This window comes from Oryctolagus cuniculus, chromosome 19 (genome assembly GCF_964237555.1).
Source record: "Oryctolagus cuniculus chromosome 19, mOryCun1.1, whole genome shotgun sequence".
In the NCBI taxonomy this organism is placed as follows: Eukaryota; Metazoa; Chordata; class Mammalia; order Lagomorpha; family Leporidae; genus Oryctolagus; species Oryctolagus cuniculus.
In genome coordinates this window covers 36383009-36409392 of record NC_091450.1, presented here as the reverse complement: position 1 = coordinate 36409392, position 26384 = coordinate 36383009, and the positions used below count along the sequence as shown (strand labels likewise).

General features: G+C 68.0%; 2 protein-coding genes across 3 annotated transcripts; one reads left to right on the top strand and one right to left on the bottom strand.

The window, feature by feature from the left end:
* Positions 1 to 1434: 1434 nt before the first annotated feature.
* CYP2W1 (cytochrome P450 family 2 subfamily W member 1) lies at positions 1435 to 8127 on the bottom strand. Of its 2 annotated transcripts, XM_070064269.1 has the most exons (10): positions 7061 to 8127; positions 6145 to 6307; positions 5890 to 6039; positions 5664 to 5821; positions 4945 to 5118; positions 4553 to 4691; positions 4290 to 4474; positions 2499 to 2640; positions 2206 to 2408; positions 1435 to 1718 (listed from the first exon to the last, which is right to left on the bottom strand). In XM_070064269.1, the coding sequence occupies exons 1-9, from the start codon at positions 7241 to 7243 to the stop codon at positions 2221 to 2223; spliced, it is 1482 nt and encodes a 493-aa protein (XP_069920370.1). In that variant the 5' UTR covers positions 7244 to 8127; the 3' UTR covers positions 1435 to 1718; positions 2206 to 2220. The 2 variants fall into 2 exon arrangements, with proteins under 2 accessions (XP_069920370.1, XP_069920369.1); XM_070064268.1 differs by having other exon boundaries at positions 1435 to 2408; positions 7061 to 8120.
* A 1838-nt stretch (positions 8128 to 9965) lies between these two features.
* Positions 9966 to 15816, top strand: COX19 (cytochrome c oxidase assembly factor COX19). Its single transcript, XM_070064270.1, has 3 exons — positions 9966 to 10474; positions 12311 to 12426; positions 15251 to 15816. The coding sequence occupies exons 1-3, from the start codon at positions 10393 to 10395 to the stop codon at positions 15329 to 15331; spliced, it is 279 nt and encodes a 92-aa protein (XP_069920371.1). The 5' UTR covers positions 9966 to 10392; the 3' UTR covers positions 15332 to 15816.
* The last annotated feature ends 10568 nt before the right edge of the window (positions 15817 to 26384 follow it).

Genomic DNA, 26384 nt, shown 5'->3' with positions numbered 1-26384 from the left:
TGTAGGGAGGGGAGGGGAGGCCCCAGGAGCAGGTTGGTGTAGGGAGGGGAGGGGAGGCCCCAGGAGCAGGTTGGTGTAGGGAGGGGAGGGGAGGCCCCAGGAGCAGGTTGGTGCAGGGGAGGGGAGGGGAGCCCCCAGGAGCAGGTTGGTGTAGGGAGGGGAGGGGAGGCCCCAGGAGCAGGTTGGTGTAGGGAGGGGAGGGGAGGCCCCAGGAGCAGGTTGGTATAGGGAGGGGAGGGGAGGCCCCAGGAGCAGGTTGGTGTAGGGAGGGGAGGGGAGGCCCCAGAGCAGGTTGGTGTAGGGAGGGGAGGGGAGGCCCCAGGAGCAGGTTGGTGTAGGGAGGGGAGGGGAGGCCCCAGGAGCAGGTTGGTGTAGGGAGGGGAGGGGAGGCCCCAGGAGCAGGTTGGTGTAGGGAGGGGAGGGGAGGGGAGGCCCCAGAGCAGGTTGGTGTAGGGAGGGGAGGGGAGGCCCCAGGAGCAGGTTGGTGTAGGGAGGGGAGGGGAGGCCCCAGGAGCAGGTTGGTGTAGGGAGGGGAGGGGAGGGGAGGCCCCAGAGCAGGTTGGTGTAGGGAGGGGAGGGGAGGCCCCAGGAGCAGGTTGGTGTAGGGAGGGGAGGGGAGGCCCCAGAGCAGGTTGGTGTAGGGAGGGGAGGGGAGGGGAGGCCCCCAGGAGCAGGTTGTTGTAGGGAGGGGAGGGGAGGCCCCAGGAGCAGGTTGGTGTAGGGAGGGGAGGGGAGGGGAGGCCCCAGAGCAGGTTGGTGTAGGGAGGGGAGGGGAGGCCCCAGGAGCAGGTTGGTGTAGGGAGGGGAGGGGAGGCCCCAGGAGCAGGTTGGTGTAGGGAGGGGAGGGGAGGCCCCAGGAGCAGGTTGGTATAGGGAGGGGAGGGGAGGCCCCAGGAGCAGGTTGGTGCAGGGGAGGGGAGGGGAGGGGAGGCCCCAGGAGCAGGTTGGTGCAGGGGAGGGAGCCCCCAGGAGCAGTGCAGGGCCCAGGTAGGTTCTGTGGATTCGCCTGGTGAGCCAGGGGCTCTAGTGCTGTTCCCTGGCAGCTAAGTCAAGCGGGTCCTTGCTGGGGTCCCAGGGGCTGCCCTTGGCCCTGCTCTTGGAGACTGAGCGCTCCAACCCCCCCCCACACAAGCTTCCTGGACCCTGGCCTAGGAGGGCCCTTTCCTCCCCAGGAGAGACCCACGCATGCCCTGCAGGAGGTCAGAGCCAAGCTGTCGCGGGGGGTGGGGTGCGGTGTAAGCTGGTCTCTGCTGGGACTGGCCTGGGAAGCTGGTGAACCAGATGCCCCCCCGAGCCCCCAAGCTGGAGCGACCCAGGGTGCCTCAGGGGCAGTGGGTGGACAGAGCAGAGCTGCCAAGGGGAGAAGGCGGGTTGTGAGGGGCGGCTCTGCCCGCGGGCGGCCCACCACCCGCACTAATGAAAACGCGGCAGCAGTTGGCTTCTAAAACCCTTGTTCCCTTCCAGCCCCCGCCCCCCGCGCCATGCTGGGACAGGCCATTCCCGGTGAGGGGCGTTGGCTGACCTGCCCCGCCCCAGAGAAGCCCCCAGCCTTTCTCCGTCAGTCAACAGAGACCTCCTGGCCCCTGCCCCTCCTTGGGGCCTGTGGAAGGTGGCAGTCACGTGGCGCCTCAGTCTGGTCCCGGGGCTGGCAGGGATCCCAGCAGGCGCTAGCGAGGAGACTTCCCTGGGGGGCCAGGTGCCCCCACCGGTGGAACTGCCTGAGCCGGGGACCAGAGCCCCGTTACCCAGCCGCCAACCTTGGGCACGGCGCTGCAGCAGTGGGGGCGCCAGGCCGGCTCCCAGGGGAAGGTGGGTGAGCTGTGGCACCTGGGACCCCTCGCACGGGTGTGGGGGGTGCCTGAGCTCCCTGCCCCCAGGGACAGTCTCAGGGCACCACCCTCCCAAGTCCGCCCCCCTGCGAGGTTTGTCCTTTGTCGTGGCCACCGCAGCCAGTTTCCTTCCACCAGGAGTGGCCACTGCCTCCCAGTGAGGAATTGGGTGTGGGGGCCCCACAGGGTCTGGCAGGGGACTGGGGGTAGCCGGAGGACAGAGGAGAGCAGGGAGGGGAGGGGCCTGGCAGAGTGCAGGCCTGGGGACCAGGAGCCTGGGGCAGGCAGGAGGGGTGCCCCACTGGACATGCTTGGGTGAGGGGACAGGTCTGAGTAAGGGCCAAGGGCCCAGTGGGCACCCAGGGAGACCGCCCACCTGGCGGGGGTGCACCTAAGGCCTGGGCACTGCACGCAGGGCCTGGGCCCGTGGACGCATGGTGAAAGCCCGGGCTGGCTCCGTGTCCAGGGCGGTGGGGCTGGTGCCGTGCGGGGGCAGCAGGCGGTACCTCTGCAGGAGGCCCGCAAACAGCAGGAACAGCTCGGCCCTGGCCAGGCGCTCGCCAACACAGACTCGGCGGCCTGCGGGAACAGGCGGGCAGGGGCGCTAGGACTGTCGCTGGGGTCAGGGGGCAGAGGGCACCCAGCCTCTGCCCTCTGGGCTCGCGGTACCTGCAGAGAAGGGCAGGAAGGCCGCCCGTTTCACGAAGTGCCCGTCAGCGTCCAGGAAGTGGTTGGGGTTGAACTGGCCCGGGCTCTCCCACTGCGTCTTGTCCAGGAGCACCGAGGTGAGCAGGGGGATCACAGGTGTGCCCTGGGGGACAGAGAGGGGGTCCCGGGGCTGGGCAGGCTCCCCAGGGGGACAGAGAGGGGGTCCCGGGGCTGGGCAGGCTCCCCCCAGGGGGACAGAGGGTCCTGCAGCTGGGCAGGCTCCCCCCAGGGGGACAGAGAGGGGTCTCGGGGCTGGGCAGGCTCCCCAGGGGGACAGAGAGGGGTCCTGGGCTGGGCAGGCTCCCCGCAGGGGGACAGAGAGGGGGTCCCGGGGCTGGGCGGGCTCCCCGCAGGGGGACAGGGGGTCCTGCAGCTGGGCAGGCTCCCCCCAGGGGAACAGAGAGGGGTCCCGGGGCTGGGCGGGCTCCCCGCAGGGGGACAGAGAGGGGTCTCGGGGCTGGGCGGGCTCCCCCCAGGGGGACAGAGAGGGGTCCGGGGCTGGGCAGGCTCCCCCCAGGGGGACAGAGAGGGGTCCCGGGGCTGGGCGGGCTCCCCAGGGGGACAGAGAGGGGGTCCCGGGGCTGGGCAGGCTCCCCCCAGGGGGACAGAGAGGGGTCTCGGGGCTGGGCAGGCTCCCCAAGGGGACAGAGAGGGGTCTCGGGGCTGGGGAGGCTCCCCCCAGGGGGACAGAGAGGGGTCTCGGGGCTGGGCAGGCTCCCCCCAGGGGGACAGAGAGGGGTCCCGGGGCTGGACGGGCTCGCCAGGGGGACAGAGAGGGGGTCCCGGGGCTGGGCGGGCTCCCCGCAGGGGGACAGAGAGGGGTCTCGGGGCTGGGCGGGCTCCCCGCAGGGGGACAGGGGGTCCTGCAGCTGGGCAGGCTCCCCCCAGGGTAACAGAGAGGGGTCCCGGGGCTGGGCAGGCTCCCCCCAGGGGGACAGAGAGGGGTCCCGGGGCTGGGCAGGCTCCCCGCAGGGGGACAGAGAGGGGGTCCCGGGGCTGGGCGGGCTCCCCGCAGGGGGACAGGGGGTCCTGCAGCTGGGCAGGCTCCCCCCAGGGTAACAGAGAGGGGTCCCGGGGCTGGGCAGGCTCCCCCCAGGGGGACAGAGAGGGGTCCGGGGCTGGGCAGGCTCCCCCCAGGGGGACAGAGAGGGGTCCGGGGCTGGGCGGGCTCCCCAGGGGGATAGAGAGGGGGTCCCGGGGCTGGGCAGGCTTCCCCCAGGGGGACAGAGAGGGGTCCGGGGCTGGGCGGGCTCCCCGCAGGGGGACAGAGAGGGGTCCCGGGGCTGGGCAGGCTCCCCCCAGGGGGACAGAGAGGGGTCCTGGGGCTGGGCGGGCTCCCCAGGGGGACAGAGAGAGGGTCCCGGGGCTGGGCGGGCTCCCCAGGGGGACAGAGAGGGGTCCCGGGGCTGGGCGGGCTCCCCGCAGGGGGACAGAGAGGGGTCCCGGGGCTGGGCGGGCTCCCCCCAGGGGGATAGAGAGGGGGTGCCGGGGCTGGACGGGCTCCCCCCTGGGGGACAGAGAGGGGTCCCGGGGCTGGGCAGGCTCCCCAGGGGGATAGAGAGGGGTCCCGGGGCTGGGCGGGCTCCCCGCAGGGGGACAGAGAGGGGTCCGGGGCTGGGCGGGCTCCCCCTTTTAGAGGTTTCCACAGGGCGCAGCAAAGGACCGGGTGGTGTGAGCCCCTGGCTGCTCACCGGGGAGCCCAGGACCGTGGGCAGCGGCCCAGGACTGGCCCACGCGGGGGGCGGGGCCCACCTTGGGGAGCAGGTAGCCGCCCAGCCGGGTGTCGGCCGCCGTGCAGCGGGGCACGTGGGGCAGCAGTGTGATGTAGCGCTGCACCTCGTGGAGCACCGCGCTGGTGTAGGGCAGGGCCCCCTGGTCCTCCGGCCGGAGCTGCCCTCTGGGGCCCAGCACACGGTCCAGCTCCTCCTGCACGCGGCCTGCACGGCGAGGGTGGGGGCCACGTGGGTAGGAGCTCCCGCCGCCGAGGGAGGGGCCACCCCCGCACTAAGCCTCACCCTGCACTCCCGGGTGCTTGGCCATCAGCAGCACAGCCCACTGCAGCGTAGCCGAGGTGGTCTCCGTGCCGGCCATGATCATGTCCAGGGTACAGGCCACGGCATTGGCCTCAGCAAACAGGCCCTGGGGGCCATCCCTCTGCAGAGGCGGGCAGGACGGGCTTGGCTGGAGGGGGTGGGGTCGCCACCCTGGACCCAGTGCGGCCCCGGGCAGGGTGTGGAGGAAGGACAGGGAGCCCTGCCGGGCGACAGTGTCCTGGGCTCACCCAACCCCCGAGGCCTGGGCCAGGAGCTGGGGAGCTTGGTGCAGGGCCGGCATGGACCCCTCCCCCAACCCCGTTGTCCTGGACTGGGCCCCACTGGCCCCGAGATGAGCTCTGGCCCTGCCACACCTGTCCCTGCCGGATGAGGGCGTCCACGTAGCTCTGCACTGGGCCCGCCCTGGGCCCGGGGGGCCGCCGTGACTCCAGGAGGGTCTTGAGGATGGCGCGGACCTGCTCGACCTTGCGCAGGACGGGCCGGTGCAGCTGCAGCAGGGCCCCCAGCCAGGGGTAGGCGTTCAACAGCTGGGGGCAGGGGGTGGGGTGGGGCAGGGGTGAGGCGCGGTCTCCCAGGGCCCTGCGTGGTGAGGGCGGTGCTGCCGCAGGCCAAGGAGGGGCCCTTGTCCCCCAGGGAGGGCCAGGGGCTCAGAGGAGACCCCTGCCCATGTGCAGACGGCACCACCACCCACCAGGAAGAGGAAGGCAGACGTTGCAGAAACCGTGGGAGCTGCCGGCACTCCAGACCGCTCACCCTGCCGGGGAGTGGGGGTCCCCAGGCTGGTGCGAGGGTCTGGCTCGAGGCCTGGCGCCAGCAGGGGCCCAGCTGCCACCCCACCCCCCAGTCAGCTGCCTCCCGGACAGCCACAAGCCCGGGTGACGCCTTCCGCAGCCAGTGTGGCGTCCACAGGAGGCAGCACGGCCCCGCTGACCAGAGACCCTCCTGTCGGCCAGGGGGACGCCGGGACAAGCGCCTGAGGTGTGGGTGCTGCTGCCCGGCGGCCCCCCTCACGTTGAGCAGGTGCGTCTGTGACTGACAGCGGCTTGGGAGAGGATGGGGACCCTGCCCTCACCTGTACACCAGGGGACCCTAGCAGGACCATGACCTCGTCGATGAGGCCCATCAGGGCCAGGAACACGGGGTCCTGGTAGCGGAACCGCTGGCCGAACAGCAGCGCGAAGGTGACGTTGGAGGGAGCCCAGCCGAGCAGGGCCAGGGGGAAGGGCTGGCCTGGGGGAAGGAGACACGGGCTCAGGCGGGTGGGGGGCACAGGGACGGGCATCCCGGCCCCTGCTCACCTCTGTAGCCGTCCAGTTCCTGCGTGAGGCACGCCAGCTCCTGCAGCACCTTGCCGGCCACAGGTCCCCGCCCCACGCCCAGGCTGTGCAGGGCCCGCACGGTGAACTGGCGGGCAGCCCTCCAGCGAGCCCCGGACGAGAAGAAGATTCCTGCGGGACGCCCAGCCGGTGAGGGACGCCCCCTGCGCCCGGCCCCTCCCCGGCCGCCTCGGCTCCTCCAGCGCCCACCCCCTCCGCTGCCCCGCAGGGCCCTACCCCCGCCTTGCTGGATGAGGTGGAAGATGGGAATGGGGGGGCGGTCAGCCAGCTGCTGCCCAGTGTCCAGCAGAGCCTCCCTCACCGCCTCGTAGCCGGCCAGCACCACTGTCTTCTGCAGCCCCAGATGGACGGTGAACACCGGCCCGTACTGCTCTGAGAGCTGCGGGGACGGCGGAGGTCAGCGGGGGCTGCTCGGGGAGTGCCGGGCAGGAGGGCTGTGCTGCGGTGTGTTCTAGAAGCCCGGGGCTGCCACAGGCCACGGCAGAGGACAGGCAGGCAGGCGCAGTGCCCAGGGCCTGGCTGGGGACCCTGCAGACCTGCAAGGCCACCTCGGGGCTGGCCCCTGTCCCCTCCCCTGCACCCCTGCCCAGGAGAGGCCGCTGGGAAGCAGGAAGTGAGTTGCCCTCGGCCACATGCTCGCAAGGTCAGAGCTGGGACTCCCCTGGCCGCCGGTCCAGCCCTGGGCTGGGGCCTGTGTGTCCGGAGCCTGGGACAGCCCATCCCTGGGGAGGTGGGCGGGCCTTCCTGGGGGAGGCCAGCGGCAGGCCCGGGGAGCCCCTTGGGTGTAGGAGAGCTGTGGCTGGGGGCCGGCCAGTCTCTGGTGGAGGGGACTGCCCTGGGGGGTGCAGGGCAGGGCCAGCCTTCGCCTCACCACGGGGCCCACCAGCCTCTGGGAGCAGGGAGGGCAGCCCGGCCTCACCGTGGGCCCAGGACAGTCAGGTACAGCCGGGCAGGGGAGCAGAGGCCCAGAGGCCCCCTGTGCAAGGGTCCAGCTCGCTTCCCTCCACTGCCTGACCTATGCTGCCCCCTCCAGCGTGCTGCTGGGCCCAGCTCCACGTCGGGGAGCACAGCGGGACCCCGACTCGGCCGTGGGAGCGGGGGTGTCGGCGGTGGGGCAGCCCTGCCCTCCTACCTCCATCAGTGACCGGTCCTGCTGGCTCCCACGCAGCAAGTGCAGGTTGCCGACGAGGGGCAGCGGCCGAGGCCCCGGGGGCCAGCGGGGGGCTGAGGACGGGCGCCGGGCACGGGCTCGCAGCAGCCCCCAGAGGCCCAGCAGCCCCCAGAGGCCCAGCAGCCCCAGGAGCAGCAGGGCCATGGGGACAGCGGAGGTGCGGCCCCAGCCCCTGCCTGGGCCCCGTCCCGCCCCGGAAGGCGTGGCGGCACCCCACCCACCCCACCACCCCGAGAATGTGGAACGAGCAGTTTGCAGGGGACAGCCCCGCAGGCGGCTTAAAGCTACAGGCTGCGTGCAGGGTGGGGTCGCCTCTGTGGGACTGGGCGAGAGGGGCCGGGGAGGGTGGCCCTGGGGCTGCCGCCTGGGCTCTGCCCTTCAGACGCTGTCCCCTTCACTGAGGGCCCCGGGGGGCCGAGGCTCATGGACCCTCCGTGGGACCCACCCGTCTCCCTCGGCCACCCCAGCAGAACCGGATTCACAGGGTTTTAGACCTGCCCCCCCCCCACGCCTTCCCCAGGCTCTGAGCAGGACCCCTTGGGGGCAGGAGGCCTGTGAGTGCCTCACCCAAACCCACTGCCAGCTGTGTCCATGCGGGCCCAGCCCATGAGAGCCCCTGAGTCCCAGGGCTGGTGCCGTGGCGAGGTGCCTGGGTCCAGTGCCGCCCGGCCCCCGACTCAGCTTCCTGCCATGTGCCCCCTGGGAGGCGGCAGTAGTGGCTGCAGGGACTGGGTCCCGGGTACCACGTGGGAGGACTGAGCTCCGGGCTCCCGGCTTTGGCCTGGCCCAGGCCTGGCTATTGCTGGCATAAGAGGAGTGAGCTGGCAGGTGGAATCTCTCCGTGTGTGTCTCTCCCTTTCAAAGAAATAAAAGCAAATGCAAAACCCAGGGTTCTCAGAGGCTGTGGCCCCTTGTGCACAGGCCCCAGTGCTGCTGCCAGGGCAGGGTGGGGCTGGGAGGAGGGCTGACAGGGGGCTGGGCTTCCAAGCCCCATCCCCTAAACGCTGGTGGCGGGGTTGGAGGGAGATGGCTGGGCCTGCTTCCTGCCACCTGCCACCTCAGAAGGCAGCCCCCCCCACCCCAGATACCCGGCTCCGTCAGTGGGCGGAGCAAGGGGAGCCCAGTCCCGATTGCACAACCCGAGACCCAGGGCGCCCAGCACAGCCCCGGGGCTGGGTCTGCAGGGTCGCTGGGCCCTTCATGTAGAACGCCGCATTCCAAGACCTGCACCGAGGGTCCCGGCCCGGGGTCCTGCCTGCCCAGGCCAGGAACCTTCACTGAATTAGTTCAGGGAGCGGTCACTGAGTGCCCGTCGCATGCCAGGCTCGGGACTCCGACAGAGCCCTGTCCTCAGCCCTGCCTGTGGCCAGCCAGTGTGGGCGGAGCCACAGGGGGGAAGCGCAGGAGCAGGCAGGACCCCAAGGCTCAGAGCCGCGTCTGTCCGCGTGGACCAGGACGCCGATACCCGGGCCGGCCCGGCTGCCCCCAGAGGCCGCGTGCCCCGCCGTGGTGGCCCCTGGGCCTGGCCGCTGCTGCCCGCCTGCTTTGCTCCAAGCTCTGCCCGTCTTCCTCTGGGTTCAGGGCCAGTGAGCGCGTTGGGCTTGTCTCTGGGGGCCGCCACTCAGCTCCAGCCCCGCCCCGCGTGCTCTGTGTGCGGGGGTCTCCACTCCTTGCGCAGGTCACGTGTGGACTTTGAACCCCCTGTTTCAAGCATGGACTTTGATGGGTTTCGACATCTGCCCACACCCACGTGGTAATGGTCACCCCGACGTGGCAGGTGCCGGGGAGTTGGATGTGTGCCTCCGACTGCTGCCCGCTGGGCACGCGCACCCCACGCCCTCCATCGCAGGTGTCCAAGGTGTGCGGGGCCTCAGGTTTGCGGGGCGGGACCCACGTGGGACCTTGACTGACTGGCTCAGGTCACGCCTGGCCGTGGCCCTGGGGGGAGGGTGAGTGGGTTCCCTCGGGGGTCCAGAGGCAGAGCCGGTACCAGATTTGGCCCTGCAAGCATTGGCTGGCAGGATAAGGGCCGCCCCTCCGGGAGCCTTCACGGGTCGTCTGCCTCGGACAGCAGGCTGACCGCTCCTCCCCGCCCTCTTCAACCCTAAAATCCTGACACCAACCCTGACAGCTGCATGGCGAGCCGCAGCCCTGGTACCCCGAGTTGGGGCGGGTTCATTCATTCATTCATCCCCAGGCACCGATGCAGGCCGGGGACCCCCTGAGGAGAGGGGTTCCCGCAGGTCGGGTCCTTTCCACATCCGTGAACCCCGAGTGAAAATCGCTCCCTCTTCTCTCAGCTGCCAGACTCAGGCAAAGCGCTGATCCCGGCCCAGGGTCCGAGGCCAGAAGGCCCGCCCCCCCAGGGGGGACAGTGGCCAGAAGCCCCCCTCCCAGGCTGAGCCAGTGGCTGGAAGCCGCACCCCCCCAGCTGAGCCAGTGGCCGGAAGCCCCCCAGACTAACACAGTGGTCGGAAGCCCCCCCCCCCCAGGCTGAGCCAGTGGCCGGCACCCCGCCGCTGGGCTCGGGGCCTCCGGGGCTTGGTGGGATCTGGTGGAGAGGACTGGGCCATAAAGGCCTCCATTGTCCGCAGCCCGGGAAACATTAATGAGTAACCCAGTGTGGGCCCCTGGTCCCCGCCGTGGACCACGTGGAGCAGAACAAGGTGCAACCCGTCCTGGCACGTTCAGAGCGGGCCCGCGGCCCCGGGCGAGGCCAGGACGACGGGCAGCCCTGAGCGCTGGACACAGACATGCGGTGCCCGCCCCAGACCCCGTCCTGGGCGGACCCAGCAAAGGGCAGAGCTGCAGGCCTCTGGAGGGGCGGGGCTGAGCTAGGCCCCGGGCAGGGGACTCCCGCCTTCTGGCTTCAGCAGCAGTGCGGGGGCTCATCCGAGGCCAGGGGTGGGCTCACAGAGCGGCCAGCGGGGAATCTGGGCTGAGGTGGCCGGGCCTGGCCGCCGGCCTCTGGTTGCTCGAGGTGGGGTGGGTGCCGAGCCGGCCCTGCAGGGCAGCTGAGCGGGTCCTCGGTCAGACACGGAGGCCTTGCCCGCGGCTGCCTCCCACCGAGGGCAGCAGGCCCCTGGGCGGCAGGTCGGGGCACGAGTCGCCGGCCAAGTCCTTAGGAGGGGCCGGAGCCCTGCGGCGCGCTCGGGGACGGGCAGCTTCCGGCGGGGCGGGGGCGGGGCCTGCAGCCCGCGCTCGATGTGCTCGGCGCTCCGCGGGCCTGCTCGGCGCTCGGCCGGCCGCCCTGCGCACGGTGCGCGTCGCTCGCGGACGCCTGCGCCGCCGTCATGTCGACTGCCATGAACTTCGGTTCCAAGAGCTTCCAGCCGCGGCCGCCGGACAAGGGCAGCTTCCCGCTGGACCACTTCGGTGAGCGGCGGCGGGCGCGGTGGAGCTGGAGTTCGCGGGGTCCGAGGGAGGGGACGCGGGGTCCGAGGGAGGGGAGGGGACGCGGGGTCCGAGGGAGGGGACGCGGGGACGAGGGGAGGGGACGGGGGTCCGAGGGGAGGGGACGCGGGTCCGAGGGAGGGGAGGGGACGCGGGGACGAGGGGAGGGGACGGGGGTCCGAGGGGAGGGGACGCGGGGACGAGGGGAGGGGACGGGGGTCCGAGGGGAGGGGACGCGGGGACGAGGGGAGGGGACGCGGGGACGAGGGGAGGGGACGCGGGTCCGAGGGAGGGGACGCGGGGTCCGAGGGAGGGGACGGGGGTCCGAGGGAGGGGAGGGGACGCGGGGACGCGGGGTCCGAGGGGAGGGGACGCGGGGTCCGAGGGAGGGGACGGGGGTCCGAGGGAGGGGAGGGGACGCGGGGACGAGGGAGGGGAGGGGACGAGGGGAGGGGACGGGGGGGGGGGTCCGGGGGAGGGGACGGGGGTCCGAGGGAGGGGACGCGGGGACGAGGGAGGGGAGGGGACGAGGGAGGGGACGCGGGGTCGAGGGGAGGGGAGGGGACGCGGGGACCGAGGGAGGGGACGCAGGGTCCGAGGGGAGGGGACGGGGGTCCGAGGGAGGGGACACGGGGACGAGGGAGGGGACGCGGGGACAAGGGGAGGGGAGGGGACGGGGGTCCCAGGGAGGTGGAGGGGGGTACACAGGGTCCGAGGGAGGGGAATGGGGGGACGCAGGGTCCGAGGTGAGGCGAGGGGACGCGGAGTCCTGGGGAGGGGAGGGGACGCGGGGGCCTCTTGGAGAAGTGAACACAGGGCCCAAGGGGCGGCCAGCAGTGTGGCGCCGCTGTCTCCGGGGTCTGCGGCTTTGAGAGCGAGTCCAGGGCCCGGGGCGGCTGCAGCGCCCGCCCCACTCCTGACCCAGCCCGGGAGGGCAGTGGAGGGCAGCCCAGGTCCTCGGGCCCTGCACCCGCCTGGGAGGCCTGGAGCAGCTCCGGTTGATGGTTGGGGACTGAAGATCTCTCTCCCTCTCTCTCCCTCCCTCTCCCCCTCCCCCCTCTCCTTCCCTCTCTCTCTTTCTCTCCCCATCTCTCACCCCTCTCCTTCCCTCTCCCCCTCTCTCCCTCTCTCTCCCTCCCTCTCCCCCTCCCTCTCTCCCTCTCCCCCTCTCTCCCCCTCCCTCTCTCTCCCCCTCTCCCCCTCCCTCTCTCCCTTTCTCCCTCTCTCTCCCCCCTCTCCCCCTTCCCCCCTCTTTCTCTCTCCCCCTCTCTCCCTCTCTCTCCCTCTCTCTCCCCCCTCTTCCCCTCCCTCTTCCCCTCTCCCCCCTCCCTCTCTCCCTCTCCCCCCTCTCTCTCCCCCTCTCCCCCCCTCCCTCTCTCCCTCTCTCTCCCCCTTTCTCTCTCTCCCTCTCCCTCTCTCTCTCTCTCTCCCTCTCTCTCTCTCTCCCTCTCTCTCTCCCCCCTCCCTCTCTCCCTCTCTCTCTCTCTCCCTCTCTCCCTCTCTCCTTCTCCCCCCTCCCCCCCTCTCCCTCTCTCTCCCTCCATCTCTCCCTCTGTCTCTCTGTCTCTATCTTCCTGTATAACTCTGTTTTTCAAATAAATAAACAAACGATTCTTTAAGAGAATGGAGGGAAGTGTTCCGTGTCCTGGGGCGGCCTGGCCTGCGCGGGCTCCTGGGGCTGATTCCGCTGGCGGCTGCGGAAGTGCCTGGGGTCCCTGCCGCCCACCCAGGAGTCCTGGCGCAGCCCGGCTGGTGCACCCGCGGAGGGCTGCTCCGTCTAGACTGGAGATGGAGCCAAGGGAGGGTCTGTCACCGCAGGTGAATGCAGGCGCTTCAAGGAGACGTTCCTGCGGTGTCTCCGGGAGAACAACTTTGAGAACGCCTCGTGCAGGAAGCAGTCCAAGGAGTACCTGGAGTGCCGCATGGACAGGCAAGTGGCGGGCTCAGCGCAGGGTGAGCCGGGAGGTGGGCTCTGCAGGCGCGCACTGGGACCCCTTCCTAGTGACCGCCGCACCCCGAGTGCTGTCTGCAGACCTGGGCAGCTGCCGGCCTCAGAGTCACCCAGGCCTCAGAGTCGCGTGCCCGAGAGGCAGTGGGGGTCGCAGTTCCCCCACACTTGGCTGCGCTCTGGGAGGTGCGGGGGCGAGGAGGGGCAAGGAGAGGTGCAGGGGCAAGGAGGGGTGAGGAGGGGCGGGGGGTGGGGAGGAGAGGTGCGGAGGCCAGGAGAGGCGGGATGGGGAGGAGAGGCGAGGGGATGAGGAGGGGCGCGGGGAGGCGCGGGGGCGGAGCTCACGCCCTGGCCCCCAGCCCTCAGCGAGGAGCAGGCAGCTCCGATCCTGGCGCGGCGCGGGGCTGCCGAGGACAGGTGGACACGAGCCGTCCTCGCTCCGACGCCTCCCCAGGCAAAGCCTGTCTCGCTGTTGGTGCACACGGGTGTGCGAGGGTTGTGGACCCCCGCCGGCCCTCTGCCGAGCGCTCGGAGTCGCCCAGTGCCACGCGGGCCCAGCCGCACCGTGCGCCTTCAAGAGCTCGTGGGATTCCCCTTCTCGAAGCGATCATGTCAGTGGCTGATTCTTCAAATTATTTCTTAATCGCGTGGGTCTTTGGACCTGGCGCGATGAGCCTTCTTCCTGGGGCGGACGGGTCGGGGCTCCGCCCAGGTGTGAGCTGAGAAGGTCCCCAGGGCTCAGCTCAGTCCCTGGGGCTGAGGGGGACCTGCGCAGAGGAGCCGGGCTCAGGCACGTGGGGCGAGCCGAACCGGATGAGCGCAGCCAGGCTGATGGCAGGGCCTGGCCCAGGCCGGGGCTGCTCCTGTGTGAGGGACAAGGGCCTGGGGCACAGGGCTGTGAGGGACATCGCGTGTGCTGTGAGGGACACAGGGCTGACAGGGACATCGCGTGTGCTGTGAGGGACACAGGGCTGAGAGGGACATCGCGTGTGCTGTGAGGGACAAGGGCCTGGGGCACAGGGCTGACAGGGACATCGCGTGTGCTGTGAGGGACACAGGGCTGACAGGGACATCGCGTGTGCTGTGAGGGACACAGGGCTGAGAGGGACATCGCGTGTGCTGTGAGGGACAAGGGCCTGGGGCACAGGGCTGACAGGGACATCGCGTGTGCTGTGAGGGACACAGGGCTGACAGGGACATCGCGTGTGCTGTGAGGGACAAGGGCCTGGGGCACAGGGCTGTGAGGGACATCGCGTGTGCTGTGAGGGGACAAGGGCCTGGGACACAGGGCTGTGAGGGACATCGCGTGTGCTGTGAGGGACACAGGGCCTGGGGCACAGGGCTGTGAGGGACATCGCGTGTGCTGTGAGGGACACAGGGCCTGGGGCACAGGGCTGACAGGGACATCGCGTGTGCTGTGAGGGACACAGGGCCTGGGGCACAGGGCTGACAGGGACATCGCGTGTGCTGTGAGGGACACAGGGCCTGTGAGAGGCATAGAGCCCTGCCCTAGAACCTGGGGCAGCGCGGTGTTGTGGGGCCCGCGGGGCGGGGCTCTGTGCCGACAGTGGACTGCCCTTCCTGTCCCGACACGCACGGGCCCCCGTCGGCGCCAGCTCTCACCCTCACCGGCCCTGCCTCCTGGCTCACCCGGGAAGGGCGCTCCTGAGGTCAGGCTGTGCATGGGGGATGCCCCGCCTGAGCTCCGTGTGCAGCCGCCTGTCCCCCTGGTGGGCAGCGGTGCCCGGGGCTTCCTCCCCGTGGCCGGCGTCTGTCACAGTGGCCTCGTTCAGGGGTAAGGAGTTGTGTCGGTGCCGCCGCACAGGGCTGTGATGGGCCAAGCGCGGGGGTGCTGCGGGCTGTGACTGGCAGGGGCTCCCGCTCCTGTCCGAGCAGTGGTTCCGGGGGAGATCCTGAACCCCCCGGAGGCACCGTAGCTCGGCCTGCTGGGGGCAAAGGAGGCTCGGGCTTGCCCCTCGGAGACACCAACACCCCAACACCGAGCCTGGGGGGGCTCCTGCAGGCCCTTCCCCGGGGTCCCCTGACTCAGCCCCCCTCCCCTCCCCTCCCCTGCACTCCCCCCCTCCCCTGCACTCAGCTGCTCCACCTCACCTCTGAGCCCTGAGTCCCTCCCCGCTCGCCGCTGTCTCACTGTGGCTGCTGTCGGGTGTGGGTCATATTCCGAGTGTTCTCTGGGGGTGTCCTCCGGGCACTGGCCGGGTGGGCAGTGGGCATTCCTGGGCTGCTGTGCTGTGCCGGCCGTGGCCGCTCCGAGCTGGCAGGAGTCTTCGTGCTCCTTGCTGTCAGGCAGTGCAGTGGCCCAGCGTCGCCCAGTAGCACCGGGCACAGAGCGGCGGACAGGGCCGTGTCTCAGGGCCGTGAGGGGGCCCGGCAGGGGCAGGGCGGTGCCCGGTGCTGGGCGTCCCAGGCCTTGAGCCGCACTGAGCAGAGCTGGCCACAGGTGTTTGAGGGACGGTGCTGGCTGCCTGGGCTGCGGCGGGCCTGGCCCCTGGCCCCGGCTGTGCAGGGTGGTGCGGCTGGCGTGATGAGGGCTGTGTGCTGTCCTCCCCTCGCGGCCCTTCCTGGTGACCAGCGGCTGGCTCTGGACAGGTTTGGGTGCCACGGCTGCCCCCGGCCTCCCCGCCTGGCTCCACCTGGGCCTGCAGGCTTCCTGCACACTGCTTGGGCCTCGGGTCCCTGCAGTGTGGCTGGAAACCCTGCGGACCCCGCCCTCCGGGGAGGGGCCCTGTGTGGACGCCGCCCTTTCCGCTCTTCCCACTCTGACAACTTCCTGTTTTTCTTTTAGGCAGCTGATGGCGCAAGAACCCCTGGAGAAGCTGGGGTTTGGAGACCTGACAGATGGCCAATCGGAGGCCAAGAGCGCGTTCTGAGCGGAAGCCGCCGGTCTGTCCAGGGCCCTGGGCCGGAGCGACAGAGCCGCCCGGGCGTGCGGACATGGGGGCGAGTGCCGTGGGCGCCTCTGCGGCCCTGGGGGGAGGGCTCTCCTGAGGCCTGCTCCCTGAGACGTGTCCTGTCAGCCCTGTCGGGGACGGGCTCCCAGGGCTGGCGAGGTGGGTGCAGCACCGTCCCCCTGGGGCCACCCACGGGCAGCGCGGGGAGCGGGGCGCCCTTGTCCTCGCCCTGTCGCGCCGCTCAGTGCCTCACTGTCGTTCGCTGACAGAAGTAGACGGGGAACAGGAAGTGAGGCGGCTGGCAGCCTCTGACTGACTGAGAGTTCTGGGTTTGCGCGTCCAGGCCTGTGACCGAGCTGTTCTGGCTGGAATCGGCCCGCGCTGTCCCCGCGGTGTCTCAGCCGGCGACGGGGAACCGCAGAGCAATAGAGGAGCTCGCAAATAAACCTGGCGGCGTCTTCTGAGCTTTCGCTCTGTGAAACCCCCGAGCCCCCCAGCGCCTGTGGAGAGCGGCTCAGCCGGCGTCCGTGCCGGCTCTCGGGCACCGCTGACCACGGAGACCTTGCTGGGTCCCCACGCCACGGCAGGGTGTCTGGGGTGACCTTGACGTGTGACAGGTTTCACGCCATGAGCGGGATGCTTCCCACGGCACTCGGGGAGGGGCTGGCCCCGCAGGCTGTCCCCAGCTTCCTGTGTAGCCATGCAGATTGGAAGAGGGCGTGGCCAGTTCTCCGCATGTAAGTGCCTGCTCTGTTCTGTGGGGGCAGGGCCTTCTGTGGTCAGCCTCCCCCCACTGTGCTGCAGCTGGGCTCCCCTCCACTGCCCTGCCCCCAACTGGCCCCGCCTCCACTACCTGCCCTCCCCCATTAGCCCCACCTCCACTGCCTGCCCCCATTAGCCCTGCCCCAGCTGGCCCCACCCACTGCCCGCCCTCCCCCATTAGCCCCGCCCCAGCTGGCCCCACCCACTGCCCGCCCTCCCCATAGCCCCGCCCCCATCATCTGGTCAGAGTTCAGCCTGTGCTCTCCGTCCTGCTTCCACGTGGGCAGCCGAGTGTCTGCTGCTTTTGCCAGTGGGCTTTGTCAGTGCGGGCCGTGTGCTGCAGCCTGTTTGTGGCCGGGAAGCCGTGGTGCGGCCCCTGAGCCCCCGGGGGTCTGTGCGTTGCCTGCGGGAAGAGCCCGTCGGGACAGCGGCCGCTGAGCCCTGCGAGGGCAGCCAGGAGAGTGTGGAACGGGGTGCAGGAACCGTGCGAGGTGGTGCTGAGCTACAAAAATGGGGGGCCTGGGTGTTCCGCCTCCAAACCCGTTGTGGGGGCCCGAGTGTGGCCGTGACCGCTGAGCCCGTGCGGGACCCACTGGAGGCTGGGCAGCAGCCACCTGCGCAGCGTTGGGCAACCATGTGGGTGTGTGCGTGTGTACACACATGCACGTGCGCCTGTGTGTGCGCCGGTGTGAGTGCATGTTCACACGTGGGTTGCACACGAGTGCGTGAGCGTGTGTGAGTGTGTACAGGAGCCCCCCTCAGGAGCTGGCTGTGAACGGGGCTGTTGGGAGGAGCAGGAGGCGCCACACAGGGGCTCTCGGTGGCCCCGCCCACAGGATAAGTGACAGGAGATGCCGGAGAGGAGAAGTGATGGGAGCAGGGCGCAGCAGTAAGGTCCTGGGGGAGGCCGCCCCGACTGACCGCTGAGGACACGGCCCCTCCCTCGGCCGCCCGTGAGCTGCGTCGGTCAGGAGCTGGCGCTGCAGGCCGCCCTAGGTTCTGTGACATGGTGGGGCGGAGCCCGGGTCCAGGAGGTCCGACATCATTTTTAGATGAAAAGCTGAAAGCGTGTGTGTGGACTCCCTGGCTGAGCTCTGTCTACGTGGTGCGGTGAGGTCCATCCGTCCTGATGGCCACGGGCAGCGCCGCTGTCTCCCACGCAGCGGTGCCCTCTGGACCTCCGGGGTCCTCCTGGAAAGCTCCTGCAGGCTCCCATGGCTGCTGTGGGGGCCTCCTCTTGTCCCTGTACAAACGTGTCCCGGTCAGCCAGGGCAGTGTCGGAGGGCGCCCAGGGTGGGCTCAGAGTCCCAGAGACGGGAAGCAGCCGGGCCCCTGGGCCCCTTCCCTCGAGGGGCGGGGCTGGCGTGGAGGCGGCCAGAGCCCCTCGGTCCTGGCACACCCACGGCCTCGTCCCCAGGTGTGTTGGGGAGCGCTTCAGGTACACGCCCCCCCCAGCAGGCTTCCTGTTTGTCCGGCAAGCTTCGTGGCATCAGGCCGCTGAGCTGTGTGCAGGGCCGGCGTCAGGGAGGTGTCGGGACAGTGGCTGCCTGGCCTCTGCTGCCCGCAGGCCTCTCAGGCTGCTGTGCTGTTCCCTGGCTGGCCCTGGCCATGGAGAGTGCACCTGGTCTCCCGCCCCAGCCTTCTGCCCTGGGTGTCGGCTGTGTGGTGTAGTAGTGAGCGCTGGCAGACGCCCAGGGCAACACTGGGGTCCTGGGGTGGGCGCAGAGCCTGGCAGACACGGGGAGTCACGCAACACGTTACCATCAGGTGCCCGCGGCCAGGTGGGGGCTCCCACCTGCTCACCTGTCTGTGTCTGTGTCCAGGGGTAGGCTTAGGCTCGTGTCCACTTGTGTGGGTTATGTAGATAGAGGGTTAAAGGGGCCGGCACTGTGCTACAGTGGGTTAAAGCCCCAGCCTGCAGCGCCGGCATCCCATATGGGCACCGGTTCGAGACCCGGCTGCTCCACTTCCGATCCAGCTCTCCAGTATGGCCTGGGAAAGTAGTAGAAGATGGCCCAGGTCCTTGGGCCCCTGCACACACTTGGGAGACCAGGAAGAAGCTCCTGGCTCCTGATCGGTGCAGCTCCGGCCATTGCAGCCATTTGGGGAGTGAACCAGCGGATGGAGGACCTCTCTCTCTCTCTCTCTCTCTCTGCCTCTCCTCTCTGTGTAACTCTGACTTTCAAATAAACAAATAAATCTTAAAAAAAAAAAAAAAAAAAAAAAAAAAAACCAACTGGGTTGAGAATAGAGGTGCTTTCCTGGAGGCTGTGGAAGAGGGGGAGTGCGAGCGCAGCGGAGGCCGCCGTTCTGAGGCTCCTGAGCTCCGTCCCTGCCGCTGTCGGGAGCCTCCCGGTGCTTTCTCTGCCCACCCCGCAGTCCCAGGAAGGCGTAAGTGGGGGTGGGCGTTTAGCCGAGCAGTCACGTCACCTGTTAGAAGACGACCGCACCCCACATCAGTGCCGGGGTTCGGCTCTGGGCTCGGGCCCCTTCCCAACCAGACCCTAGGAGGCAGCAGGGGGTGGTCCATCCCGTGTGGGAGACCTGGGTGGAGCCCTGCCCCTCCCCTTGTAGGCACTGGGGCGTGAACTGGCAGGTGGGAGCTTGCCTCTTGAATAAAGCTTTTTACAGATTTATTTATTTATTTGAAAGGCAGAGTTAGCAAGAAGGAAAGGGGGGGGGGGGTCTTCCATCCACTGATGCCCTCCTCAGATGGCTGCAATGGCTGGGGCTGGGCCAGGTCAAAGCCAAGAGCCAGGAGCTCCATCCGGGTCTCCCACGTGGCTACAGGGGCCCATGCACTTGGGCCATCTTCTGCTACTTTCCCAGGTGCATTAACAGGGAGCCGGATTGAAAGTGGAGCAGCTGGGACTCAATGGGATGTTAGCATTGCCGGTGGCTTAACCCACTGTGGCACAGCGCCGGCCCCAGATAAACAATTTAAAAGGACTTACAGGGCTGGCATTGTGGCATAGCTGGTAAACCACTGTCTACAGTGCCGGCACCCCATATGGGCACCAGTTTGAGTCCTGACTGCTCCACTTCTGATCCAGCTCTCTGCTGTGGCCTGGGAAAGCAGTGGAAGATGGCCCAAGTCCTTGGGCCCCTGCACCCGTGGGAGACCCAGAAAAACTGGCTCCTGACTCCTGATGAGCGCAGCTCTGGCTGTTGAGGCCAGCAGATGGAAGATACTCTCTCTTTCTGTGGCTCCCCTTCTCTCTCTCTGTAACTCACTTTCAAATAAATAAACCTTTATATTAAAAAAAAAAAGGATATATGTGATTGGGGCATCTGTTATGTCCACTCCCCGCCCCACCTCCTTGGGCCTTGTGATCCCTGGTGTATCTACAAGATCAAGATGGCCATGTGTCACGTGACAGAAGTGGACGGGCAGCCTCGGGAGGAAGGGGCAGCCAGTTCTGATGGGCACAGCCCTCTTCCTGTCCCAGTGAGGCCACTGGACGGTGGCGCCGGGGCTGGCAGTGGGCACAGCAGCCGAGCCCCGTCCTGCCCCAGGCCTGTGGCTGGGTGCGGTGTGGGCAGCTCCGGTTCTGCCAGGAGCATGGGTGTTTGAGTCAGCCGTGAAATGCGTTTTCTGTGACTTAGACCAGATGAGCCCCTCACCAGGGGCTGCAGTGGCGGTCAGTCGGCCCCTCAGCTGGGCGTCATGGTCATTTCCGGCTGCACTCTAACTTTTCTCCATGGGTGAAGTGGGGTTCTGGGAAGTTGTGAGTGTTGTGAGGAGTGCTGACTATTCCTCTTGCGCCTTTTATTTATTTGAAGGACAGAGAGAGAGAGGTCTTCCATCCCCCAGATGGCCACAATGGCCGGAGCTGGACCAATCCGAAGCCAGGAGCTTCGGATTGTTCTGGTTCTCCCACGCGGGTGCAGGGCCCAAGCACTTGGGCCATCCTCCACTGCCCTCCTGGGCCACAGTAGAGAGCTGGACTGGAAGAGGAGAAACTGGGACTAGAATCTGGTGTCCATTGGGCCCCTTTGTAGTCTTTAAAATGGTTGTGTGCTTAGGAGGCAGGAACAGAGGAACTTTTAAAAAACAGCCATGGGCCAGCGCTGTGGCATAGCAGGCAAAGACGCCGCCTGTGGTGCCGGCATCCCATAGGGGCACTGGTTCAGCTGCTGCACTTCCGATCCAGCTCTCTGCTGTGGCCTGGGAAAGCAGTGGAAGATGGCCCAAGTGCTTGGGCCCCTGCACCCACATGGGAGACCTGGAAGAGGCTCTTGGCTCAGCTTCAAATCAGCACAGCTCCAGCCGTTGGCGGCCAGTTGGGGGGTGAACCAGCAGATGGAAGACCTCTCTCTCTCTCTCTTCTCTCTCTCTCTCTCTGCCTCTCCTGCTCCTTCTGTGTAACTCTGACTTTAAATAAATAAATAATTGTGTGTGTGTGTGTGTGTGTGTGTGTGGACAGTAAGAGAGAGACAGAGAGAAAGGTCTTCCTTTGCCATTGGTTCACCCTCCAATAGCCGCTGCAGCTGGCGCACCGCGCTGATCCAATGGCAGGAGCCAGGTACTTCTCCTGGTCTCCCATGGGGTGCAGGGCCCAAGCACTTGGGCCATCCTCCACTGCACTCCCTGGCCACAGCAGAGAGCTGGCCTGGAAGAGGGGCAACCGGGACAGAATCCAGCACCCCGACCGGGACTAGAACCCGGGGTGCTGGCGCAGCAGGCAGAGGATTAGCCTAGTGAGCCGCGGTGCTGGCCTAAATAAATAAATCTTAAAAAGAAAAACAAACAGTGAGCCACCCGTGTGACACGCACTGTCCAGACCCATCCTGGCTCTCGTGGTGGTGGTGGTGGTGGTGGTGGGGGGCTTGGGCAGCACTGGGCAAATGACTGGAGCAGCTGTGACGTTCTTCCGGCCTGTGTTAGGACAAGCATGCGTCATTTCCATGGCCATGACGTCGTGAGTTCCACAGCTCCTGTGCGATTGTAGCCTCCTATCTGCTATGAGCGCATGCCTGTGGCTGCACTGTCCTGTCTGTGCCACACATTGGGTGCCAGGCGCTCTCCTGTGTCAGGGCCTGGAGCCCCCCGGGGTCCCGTGTCCTCTGTGGTCCCCCTGGGCTGAGAAAGCTGGGAGCGTGTGGGCCCCGCGGGTGGCTGTGTCCACATGAGCTTTATGGTGGCCTCCACTCGCGAGGACAGGGCTCTGTGGCGCCTGTCTTACCCACCTCACATGTAAATATTTATTGTTCTAAAGATCTTTTTTTTTTTTTTTTTTTTGAGTGGACAGTGAGAGAGAGACAGAGAGAGAAAGGTCTTCCTTTGCCGTTGGTTCACCCTCCAATGGCCGCCGCTGCAGCCGGCGCACCGCGCTGATCCGATGGCAGGAGCCAGGAGCCAGGTGCTTTTCCTGGTCTCCCATGGGGTGCAGGGCCCAAGCACCTGGGCCATCCTCCACTGCACTCCCTGGCCACAGCAGAGAGCTGGCCTGGAAGAGGGGCAACCGGGACAGAATCCGGCGCCCCAACCGGGACTAGAACCCGGTGTGCCGGCGCCTCTAGGTGGAGGATTAGCCTAGTGAGCCACGGCGCCGGCTGTTCTAAAGATCTTACTCATTTGAGAGACAGAGTTACAGAGAGAGAGAGGGAGAGAGATCTTCCACCCGCCGATTTGCTCCCCAAATGGCCGCAATGGCCAGAGCTGGGCCAATCCAGAGCCAGGAGCTTCACTCAGGTCTCCCAGGCGGGTGCAGGGGCCCAAGCACGTGGGTCTTCTGCTGCTCTCCCAGGTGCACTAGCTGGGAGCTGCATCAGAAGTGGAGCGGCTGGGACTGGAACCAGCGCCGACATGGGGCGCTGGTGCTGCAGGAGGCCCAGCCCGCCACGCCGCAGCGCCGGCCGCGAGTCACTGACGGGAACGCATCTGTGCTGAGGACGCAGGGGTCTCCTTGAGAGACATGGCAGACGAGTGACTGTCACAGCACTGTGACGGACGGGAGGCGAGGGGGCCTCAGCCTCGGGCTCACAGAGTGGGAGTGAGGGGAGCCGGCGGGGCGGGCGGCGCCTCCCCAGACAGGCACGGAGCACAAGCACCCATCTCCTGCAGCTCTCACTGGGAACCCCCCGGGGGCTGTGCCCAGGACACTGCGCCCAGGCCGAGGTGTGCAGGCCCCCACTGGCCACCTGGTGGACGCTGTGAGCTCCTGACCCCCTGCCCGAGGCTTCCTGGGAGGAGCCGCGTTCTCACCGCTGTGCTGCTGTGGGGCTGCAGCGTGTGCAGTGGGGGACGGACGGAGTGCCAGGTGCAGCCTGGTGGGCCCACGGCTGCCCGGGGTCCTGGGCACTTCCTCTGCTCCGGGAGGCTCCGCCCCTCAGCAGGAGCACGTGTGCGGCGACAGGAGTGGCTGCCGGCTCAGGGACATTCCCTCCTCCTCGCCCAGTGCCCCGCTCACAGGGAGGGGAGGAGAGGTTTGGGCTTGCCCAGCCCTGAGGCCCAGCTCTGCCCCTCGGGAATGGCCGGCTCTTCCCTGCTGGCCCCTGAAGCATGCAGCCCCCTGCCCAGGGCTGTCCTCATGGGGTCCTGCGCGGTGCTGTGGCCGCAGCCAGGCCCCGTGTGCCTCTTCCTCTGGGGCCTCCTGCCCCTCCCCCTCTCCTGGGCCACGGGGGTCACCCGTCTCCTGGCCCTGAGGAGGAGGAGGAACAGGGGATCAGGCCAGGGCAGTGCAGGCGCAGGGGGCTCCGAGACGAGAGACCGGAGCGTGCCTTCCACAGGGCCCGGCTCCCCAGGAAGGGCCCCGAGGCCCGGCTGCCGGTGGGCAGTTTCGCAGGTGGACACAGAGCTCCTGCAGAGGCTGAGCCGGGCGCGCTCAATGCCCCGGGGCGGCCGGCAGGCCCCGGCCACCAGGTGTCAGCGGAGCCCCATCTGCAGGAGCTGCCTCTGTACAGGACCCCAGCCTGCCCGACCCCGCCGGGGCTGGGCCCACATCTCAGGGCCGGCTGTGACCTCGGTGCATTACCATCGCCGGCCATCCGGGGCGCCCTCGCCTCCCTGCTGGTCCCCTGCAGGCTCAGCTGCACCTGGGGAAGCGGACGCACCATCGTGTGGCGCCCCCTGCAGGACGCAGGTGGCACCTGGGGACTGTCAGGACCAGGGCTGTGCTTGGGCCCCTCTTGATTCCGAGTTGTCGGAGTCCTCGTAGGGGGTGCTTCCTTAGGTGCTGAATGGGAAGGGGCCCCAGCACCCCCTCGGCAGTCCTGGCCCCGCCCCAGTCGTGTGCCGGCGCCCAGCCTCAAAGGACCCTTCCCACTGCCCCGTGCCCCCGGGTGCTGCCAGGTTGGGGTGGCATGTTTGGGGCGACTGCTCTTTGCGGCAACTAGGCCGGGTGTGTTCCCAGTGCTCTAGAACTCAGGGAGGCTCCCCACGCCCCGTGGCGTCTCTGGGGAGCCCAGGGCTCCCACCTCCTGAGCGGTTCCCGTGTCCTCGCTCCTGGTGGCCGGGCGCCGTCTTGGGGACTTGCGTGTTTCCGTCCATCTCCTGGGCAAAGCCCTTCTCAGGGCAGCTGTGTTGGGGGCGGGGCAGAGGCGGCCTCGGGCTGTGGGCTGCGCTGGAATTGTCCCGGCACGCCAGGAAGCTGCCTGGTGACTTGTGGCCTTCAGGCTGGGCCCCGTGGACAGCTGGCTCCTTGAGGCCCTCGTCTCCCTCACACACATCCCTGGAATCCAATTCCAACCCCCTCCCCCGGGAAACACCCACAGCCCTGCCCTGTCTGAGCTCTGGTGTGGCCCGTCATGGCTGCGGGGCCCTGCTGCTGCTGGCCGGCCTGTGGCTGGGCCGGGCGGCGGGGAGCGTGCAGAGACCTGTTCCCCACACCCTGTGTTTGGGTTGGACTGATGCAGTGGTCCTGGCCTCGGGTCCCTGTGTGTCCCCTCATCCTGCACCTGCCCACACAGCCGGGGGCTGCCTGGCCCTGCCCTGGTGGTTCTTCCCACTCCAGCCCACTGCCTGGGCTCAGGGCCCATTCTGCCCAGGTGGCCCCACCGTCCCCTCAGGTGCCTGGGTGACCCCGCCCCCTACCAGGTGCCACACAGCTCTAGGTCCCAGGTCATTATGCTGCAGGGGTCCTGTACCTGCTCTCTGCACAGGTGCCTCCCCACACCGGGACCCCAGGGTCTGATCTGGAGTACCCTCCAGCCACCCCTACCCTCAGACAGCCCAGGACCCTGAGTCCAGCCCCGACCCCTCCCTCCGGCTGGGCAGGCCCCCAGGCTTGCTCCCACCCCCACGGGCTTGGCCAGTGTTTGAGATTCAAGGAGGTTCCTCTGTGGGTGGACCACGGGAGGGGTGCAGTGAGCCGGGGCGCCCTCGGCCTCTGGGAGGAAATGTCTGGACAGGGTGGCTGGGCCGCTCCCTCTGCTTGCACCCCTGCCCTGATCGGTCATCCCCGACCACCGGACCCGTCCTCAAGGGGCAGGGACTCCAGAAACCTGGGCTCTGGAGGGACAGGGCAGAGGGCGGTGGGCCAGCCCCGGCCACCTACGTCTGTTAGCCAGCAGGCAGCCGTGTACAGGGCCCGGGCCGGCCGGCCAGGAGCTGTGCTCCCTGACGCCGTTGCAGCTGCCGGGACAGTCGGTGTGTGGGCCGGTGTATGGCACGCAGGTTCAGCCGCCAGCTGTGGAGCAAAGTCCTGGCCGCTCCGCTCCCACTCAGCTCCCTGCGTGTGCACCTGGGGAAGCAGCGGAGGATGCCGGGTGCCTGGGTCGTCCCCGCGTCCGTGTGGGGGACCAGGATGGAGCGCCCGCCTCCTGCTTTGGCCTGGCCCAGCCCCAGCCGTCATGGCCACCTGGGGAGTGAACCAGCGGATGACAGAGCTCTGTCTTTGTAACTCTGCTTTTCAAGTAAGAACAAAGCGCATCCTTTCTTTTAAGAGAGACAGCGTGGACCGTGCGAGTCCCTGGGGCAGCTGCAGCTGGAGGTCTGAGGCCAGGTCCAGTCGGGGCTGCCAGGGACAACCTGCTGCAGGCCTGGGAGCGTCCTTGGCTCAGCGGGGGACACATCCATGCGCGTGTGTGTGTGTGAGCCTGTGTGTGTCCCCGTGTCCTGTGTCTGTGTCCCCGTGTCCTGTGTGTGTCCCTGTGTTCCTGTGTTCCTATATCCCCATGTCCCTGTGTCTGTGTCCCTGTGTCCCTGTTCCTATATCCCCATGTCCCCATGTCCCTGTGTGTCCCTGTGTGTCTCTGTGTGTCCCCGTGTCCCTGTGTCCTGTGTTCCTATATCCCCATGTCGCCATGTCCCTGTGTCTGTGGCCCTGTGTGTCCCTGTGCCTGTGTCTCTATGTGTGTCCCCGTGTCCCTGTGTCTGTGTCCTGTGTTCCTATATCCCCATGTCCCTGTGTCTGTGGCCCTGTGTGTCCCCGTGTCCTGTGTGTGTCCCTGTGTCTCTGCAGCCCCATGTCTATGTCCCCATGTTCTTGTATCTCTGTGTCCCGCATGTCTCTGTGTCTCCGTGTCCCTGTGTGTGTCCCCCGTCCCTGTGTCTGTGTCCCTGTGTTCCTATGTCCCCATGTCCCTGTGTCTGTGTCCCTGTGTGTCCCTGTGTCTGTGTCTCTATGTGTGTCCCCGTGTCCCTGTGTCTGTGTCCCTGTGTTCCTATATCCCCATGTCCCTGTGTGTCCCTGTGTCTGTGTCTCTATGTGTGTCCCCGTGTCCCTGTGTCTGTGTTCCTGTGTTCCTATATCCCCATGTCCCTGTGTGTCCCTGTGTCTGTGTCTCTATGTGTGTCCCCGTGTCCCTGTGTCTGTGTTCCTGTGTTCCTATATCCCCATGTCCCTGTGTCCCTGTGTCTGTGGCCCTGTGTGTCCCCGTGTCCCTGTGTGTGTCCCTGTGTGTGTCTCCATGTCCCTGTGTGTGTCCCCGTGTCCCTGTGTGTGTCCCCGTGTCCCTGTGTGTCTCTGTGTGTCTGCAGCCCCATGTCTATGTCCCCATGTTCTTGTATCTCTGTGTCCCGCATGTCTCTGTGTGTGTGTCCCCGTGTCCCTGTGTGTGTCCCTGTGTGTGTCTCCATGTCCCTGTGTGTGTCCCCGTGTCCCTGTGTGTGTCCCCGTGTCCCTGTGTGTCCCTGTGTCTCTGCAGCCCCATGTCTATGTCCCCATGTTCTTGTATCTCTGTGTCCCGCATGTCTCTGTGTGTGTGCCCCCATGTCCCTGTGTGAGTCTCCATGTCCCTGTGTGTGTCCCCGTGTCCCTGTGTGTATCCCCATGTCCCTGTGTGTGTCCCTGTGTCCCTGTGCGTGTCCCGTGTCCCTGTGCATGTC